At 52.3% G+C, this 6,000-nt stretch overlaps 1 protein-coding gene across 1 annotated transcript in view; it reads left to right on the top strand.

Annotated features, from left to right (window-relative positions):
• The first annotated feature begins 782 nt into the window (after positions 1-782).
• PDLIM4 (PDZ and LIM domain 4) overlaps positions 783-6,000 on the top strand; it is a 53,625-nt gene continuing 48,407 nt past the window's right edge. Inside the window, exon 1 of the mRNA XM_076349906.1 lies at positions 783-951. Within this exon, the coding sequence (XP_076206021.1) occupies positions 859-951 (93 nt within the window). The 5' untranslated portion in view covers positions 783-858. The remainder of the gene's footprint in view (positions 952-6,000) is intronic.

The raw sequence follows: 6,000 nt of genomic DNA, 5'->3' as shown, positions 1-6,000 counted from the left end.
ATCAAAGTCACAGAAACCGAGCAACAAGAAGGTAACTTGATGAAACTGGACTTTTCAAACAATGAATCCATTGTTAGGTCCTTTTTTGAAGTGGGATATTCCGGCCCAGCCCTTTCCAGGCAGAGAGGGAACTTTCCCAAGCCCAAGCATTCCGAGTTTTGCTCTCAGCTTTCGGGGGAGACGCTGAGCAGCTGTGCTGCCCACCCATCTCACCTCCGAGCCACCACTGCATGCCTACAAGCCATCGCATTAAACACCTTCTGCAGCGTGGACGTCTTCTGGGTGCTCTGATGGTCACCGATTCGGCTGTACCGAATATCCTGGGAAGCAGGGATGCTCTGCGGTGCCTGATGCTGCCCCCAGAGACCCCTTCAAAGACACAGTGATGGTGGGGTGCATCGGCCAAGCGATTCCCGAACTGCTTTAAACTCAACCTGGTTATTTTCTTGAAGTCTTCTCTTTTCTCCTTCAGCGTACTGCTTGTGGCGAATAAAACAGTCGTGACTACACGTTTACCGACCTATCGCATCATTTTCCTTCCACTCCGGAGGACGAAGGCGCAGTAAGCGGAGGCTTTGACCGCACCGAAGGCGTACGCTTCACTGCCGCGAGCAGTCGCTCCGAACCCCACGGGGGGAAATGTTTAGGGGAAAATCCGTGGTAAAGCTCCCCCCCCACGACGGTCGGGACGGGTCGGTCCCGCCTCCCCGCCACGCCCCGCCACGCGGGGCGTGGCGGGGAGGCGGGACCGACCCGTCCCGGCGATTAGGAGACGCGTGAAGCGGTTCGGCCGGCGGTCGCGAGTGGGAGCCGGAGCCGCAGCCGCCCGCGGGCAGGGAGCGTCCCGCCGCCGCCGCCATGTCCCACTCGGTGGTCCTGCGTGGCCCCTCGCCGTGGGGTTTTCGCTTGGTGGGCGGTAAAGACTTCAGCGCCCCGCTGACCATCTCCAGGGTGAGCCGGGGGGAGCGGAGCGGGGACCGGCGGCAGGTGATGGGGGGCGGCGGCGGCGGGGAGCGGGGCCGCTCCGGCGGGGATGGGGCCGGGGTCGGGCCGCCGGTACCCGGGGCCGGCGGGCAGCAGCGTTTGGGGTGTTTTTACCTATATGTTATTATACGTACACCCAAATACAGGCAAGTAAGCGTTCCCCTCTGAATGCAGCGCTGTTTCAGCCGCTCTTCCCCGCGTTAACGCGGAGCAGAAAGCGTTCCCCGTGCTTCATTTTTTTGGATGTTAATTCATAAAGATCTGCTTTCAGGGTTTTTAGTGCTCAGCACTACAGAGGGCTTGGACTCGTGCCCTGGACCGAGTTCACAGGCTGTTGGGTTTTTTTTTTTTTGGGGGAAGGCACGAGTAAAGTCAGCAAGAAGTTGCTCGGCGCAGGCTGCTGTGTTATGGGGTCCCTGTGGGCTGGTAGTAATTACTGTGTAAGTGCACTCACACTTGTGTTTAACCTCACAAAGACGTATTCTGGAAACTTCTTTGCTAAGACACCGCGGCTAGTTTGAAATAGGCTTTGTGCGTAGATATACGTGAAAACAAACCAGCCCCCCTGCGGGAAGGAGCGCAGCGAGGTGGAGCGATGGGCTGCGTGATGGATGAGGTGCTGTGCCCGAGCTGGGCACGTTCCTGCGAGCATTGGTGTTTCCATCGCCATCGGGCTGCCCTGGGAAAGGGCTGGGCACCTGAAGCTGCCCTGCCTTCCCCCGGCGTGTTGGGGCTGTGTAGCATTGCTGAGCTCTCCTGGGCAGCTGCTGCCGCCGCCGGAGTGCTCGAACAAACACCGAGAGTATTGAAAGGCTTTGAAAGGAGCTAGAACTTAAAAAAATTGTCGTAACGCGTACAAGCTGTTTGCCGTCTTTTCATTCATCTGCCAAAGCTGTGACAGAAAAGGGAAAACATACCCTGAGTTTTAAAGAAATAATTATGGAAGAGAGCATGTTTTAAAGAGACTCGGTTTGTATTTGAGTTCAAATGCGCCTATTGCACGGCTTCATGTCTCTGGTTTGACTTTGGACTGTCCCTTACCAAGGGTTCCAGCGAGGGCTTTTCTGGAGGAGTAGCAGGAGGAGATGGATGGAGAGGAGGGAAGACCCAGACCGGGAAAGGCCGGGGCGGTGCAGGGAGCAGCAGCCGGCGGGGCTGACCGTGCCGCCGGGATCGGGCAGGCGTGTGCACACAGCCGGGGTGTCTGCGCTGCGAGGGGAGGCACTCGGCTTTTGGGGCTCAGCCTACACCTCCTGGGCACGGGGAAGTCCTCTTTCTCCCCCGGTAATGTGGGATGTATCACAGCACAACACAGAATTGCCTCTCGGTGACTGTAAAAATGTTCCTGTTGTGAAGATGAACATCTTTATTTAGCAGAGGGAGCCTGTTTTCCTGTTACTTTGAAAAAGTTTGGTTTAACATTAAACAAGAAAAACCAAAGTCTGCTTTTGCCTAGACAGGTGGCTTGCCAAATTCCGTGTTTGATTCAGCAAACCTAGAGGTGTGAGGATAATTCTCATCAGGCCAGTCTTGCTTTGGATCACAAGGAGCTGTAACACGAGTAGCAGTCATAGGGTGTTATTTCCCGTTACCGAGCGTGGCAGCCTTTTAAATTGGATCCTTTTTTTTAATTCTGCTCCCGCTGAAGAGGGGGGTGATGCTCCGACGTGTCGTATGCTAACGCCTGCTCCCAGAGGGTGATAAACAACTCGCTGGGAATGTAGATATGGGTGTAGGGTGCTCTGCTTGGGCTCTAGTCTCTTAACGCAAGAAGAGACCTCACTGCCTTTGCAAATAATACCTGAAAATGTTAAAAGGGGGGAAGAGTTAGCTTCTGCTGCAGCTCCTGGCCATGGGGGTGCAGGAAGGGGCTGCTGGAGGGCTCCCCGGGGAGCCAGGGCTTTGCTTGGTGGTGGGTCTGTGCAACCCTGCCTCTTCGCAGAGAACCGAGTGTTGCTGGTGTGGTGCCATACGGACTTTTATTCTCTAATTGGCTAGTTAGTTTAATTGTCTAACCAGTAAATCTGTTCTTTCCAGCTTGAAACCCGGGCAAGGGGGCTGGGGGCTCCCCGTCCCCGCAAAGCGGGGACGGGGAGCCCCCAGCCCCCTTGCCCGGGTTGGGTTGCTGCAGGAGGGAGGAAGCTTCTTGCCGTAGCCTAATTGTTGAAGCTTTTGGCTGACTTCTGCTTCCTTCAAAGTGCCCCCCTTTTTTTTTTTTTTTTTTTAAATTTTATTTTGTTTTATATTAAAATGCCATTAAATTACAAACATATTTTTGAAAAGCAGAAATTCCGCCGGGAGGCGGGACCAGACTCTGGGACTCCCGCGTCCAGCTGCGAGCCCAAGATGCTGTCCGGGTTGTGATGGGCTGCCCGAGGGATGCGAGTTTGCTGCAGCCCGCTTCTGTGCCCGAGGGTGGGGGGGTGCTGAGGACCAACGTGCCACAAAGTGTTCGGGCTGTACAGCTCTGCAAGCGTCTACCTGGACTGGTTACGTTGGGAATTTGTAGGTTGCTGTTTGGGATTCACAGCATCCAAAAGCCGCCCACGTTCGGTTCTGGGTGCCAGAGGCTGGCTGGCTACTTATAAAACACAAATTCATCTGTGTGGCGGTTGAAAAAAAAAATTATTCGGTCATTAATATGTTGGTTTTCTCTACTCTTTGCTAAGCTACTACAGGAGACAATTTCTCCCCAGACCTCTCACTAGCTGTAACAGTGCAGAGATGTGTCACTGCCCCAGGAGCCACAGCGAGCGATGCTTTGCTGCCTGCTGGGGGGGACCCTAGGAGGGTGCAGCTTCTTCTCCGAAGCCTGTCTGAGTGTCGTTGCTCCGGGTTAAGTGAAGGCAGTTGCCTAATGTTGCATTTGTGGGACCTGAAGCCGAAGTGTCACTGCTGGAGGGGAAATGATGAAGCAGCCGGTGTGACTGGAGCTCCCACAGCGGGCAGAGCTGAGCGGGAGGCACCGTGGTGCGGCTGAAGGCCGGGCAGGGAGAGGCGCCTGGCGTGGGGCAGGAAGGAGAGCCGAAGGTAGTCCCCAAAAGTGGCTTGTGACAGTATTGCCAAGGGATAAACTTGAAAAAATATGGATTTGGCAGCAAGGAAAGTAACGATCTCACAGTCCTGCTTTGGAATGGGACTTGACTCACTCACCAGGACTTGCTTTAGCCTTTAGCCCCCTGCGAGGTCACTGCATTTGTGCAGGTGCAGCTGATGGTGTTGAGCCCATCCCTTGCAGCTGTTTCAAATACGTCCATGAAATCAAGGAATGATCTATTTTTCTTGAAAGCAGGTCAGTTCCCTCTGTGGTTTAATCAATCTCAAATGACAAGTGGTAAAGATTGCCCAAGTGACTGGGAACAGCTGATGCTGAGCACTGCCCTAGAGAGGCCAGGGCTCGAGTTGGAGTGTTAAGTTCTTCAGTATTAAAGATAAGGAAAGATAAATGCAAATCCAGAAGGGTGTGCTTAGGGCATCTTTCTCATGTGGTCACATAAAAAGCTAGGTGTGCTAGCCACCCTTTTTTTTTTTTTTCTCCCCTGTTTCTTCTTGCATTTTCTGGGGGACCAGATGAGGGGGGCTGGAGTTTGCTGGGCTGGTTTGGGGGCACGCAGCCCCGAAGGGTGCCGCAGTGGCTACATGTGGGGGTGACACTGGTGTGTTGTCAGCACAGTGCTGGGGAGGGAATTGTAGCCCAAGGCTGTGCTCTGGGGAAGAAACCCAGCTTGTTTTATAGCCACGGTTACAGTAAGCTAACGCTGGGTGTAGTACATCGTGTAGTTGATGGTTCCTCCTCCTAGTGATATTTATAGGGGTAGGGAAATGACCCAAAACATCTGCTTAGAGTTGGCCTTAATGACTTGATAGAAAGTGGTTTTAAGACTTAATTAAGTTTCTGGTAGCTGACAGCTGCCTTTCCTTGGTTGAGCAGGCTAACAACTGGACGCTGTTTGCCCTTGGTGGGAAAGGGGGCTTGCTGCAGGGACAACGTTGCCTTTGACCAGCAGCCACAGTTCAGGAACAGAAATGGAATAACTTACTCAGCTGCTCTCAGTGTTGTGCTTGTAACCACATCAGTGAGTGCTGTGGTTCTGTGTGGGATCACAGTTGATCTACCCCTTGCCTGGGATTAAAAGATAATTGGTCGTTAGCGTAACTAGAGGAGCCGAATGCATTTAATCACTTAAATTCGCTTGTCCAGCTCCTAGAGGGGTCAATGTCATCATCTACCCAGCTCTGCCAGTGTTAATCCAAGCACTTGCTGCTTTTAGAATCGTAGCCAAGTAATTTATCTAAACAGATAATTGACAAATGGACTGATTCCAGTATTTTTTTTTTAAAAAAGGGGTTTTAATTCATTTTTTCCTTTATCTGCTGGCTTCAACATCAGTTTACCTGCTAATCTCTAGCGGAGCAGCAAAAATGTATTTTTCAGTGTTGGTTTGGAACTGTAACGCAAGAAGGGTGAGAAATAATTGGTCTGCAATCCATTATCCAGGTATTGTTTGAGTTAAGGTTGACTTTTAAACTTAAGTAGCTTTTGTATTTGAGCAAATACGTGTCCTGTTAAAGGTTAGGATACTCGAGAAGGAATTCTGCTGAGGGAGGAATGCCAGTAAAAGTTGTCTTGTTGACTCCATTGGGGCAGCCGGCAAATGCCCGAGTGCGTTGCTGTGATCCCACTTGAATGCAGAGTACGCACTCGGAGTAATAATTTCTGGGGTGGCCTGTGAGGCTTGTTCTTGTGTGCTCCGGGTTGGGGATGGCAGGGCCCGAAGGGGTCCGCAGACCTGTGGCTGGGCAGTGCTGGGGGGGCCGGGTTTAGTTACGCCAGGAACTCCACGTATGTTGGAGGAGAAGGCAAGAACCAGAGATGCCAGCAAAGGGAACAGGGCTTTTTTTCTTTGCTTTCCATAAGGTTTTTCCTGGGTTTACGTGTAACTTTTATGTATTTGATTGTTTATTAAATGGAAGTGATGCACTCTCTGTTTGGAGCTCCCAAATGGACTGAAGTAT

Source organism: Aptenodytes patagonicus, chromosome 12, assembly GCF_965638725.1.
Source record: "Aptenodytes patagonicus chromosome 12, bAptPat1.pri.cur, whole genome shotgun sequence".
In the NCBI taxonomy this organism is placed as follows: domain Eukaryota; kingdom Metazoa; phylum Chordata; class Aves; order Sphenisciformes; family Spheniscidae; genus Aptenodytes; species Aptenodytes patagonicus.
Note: the sequence above shows the minus strand (reverse complement) of the source record. Positions and strands in the feature narration are given on the sequence as shown.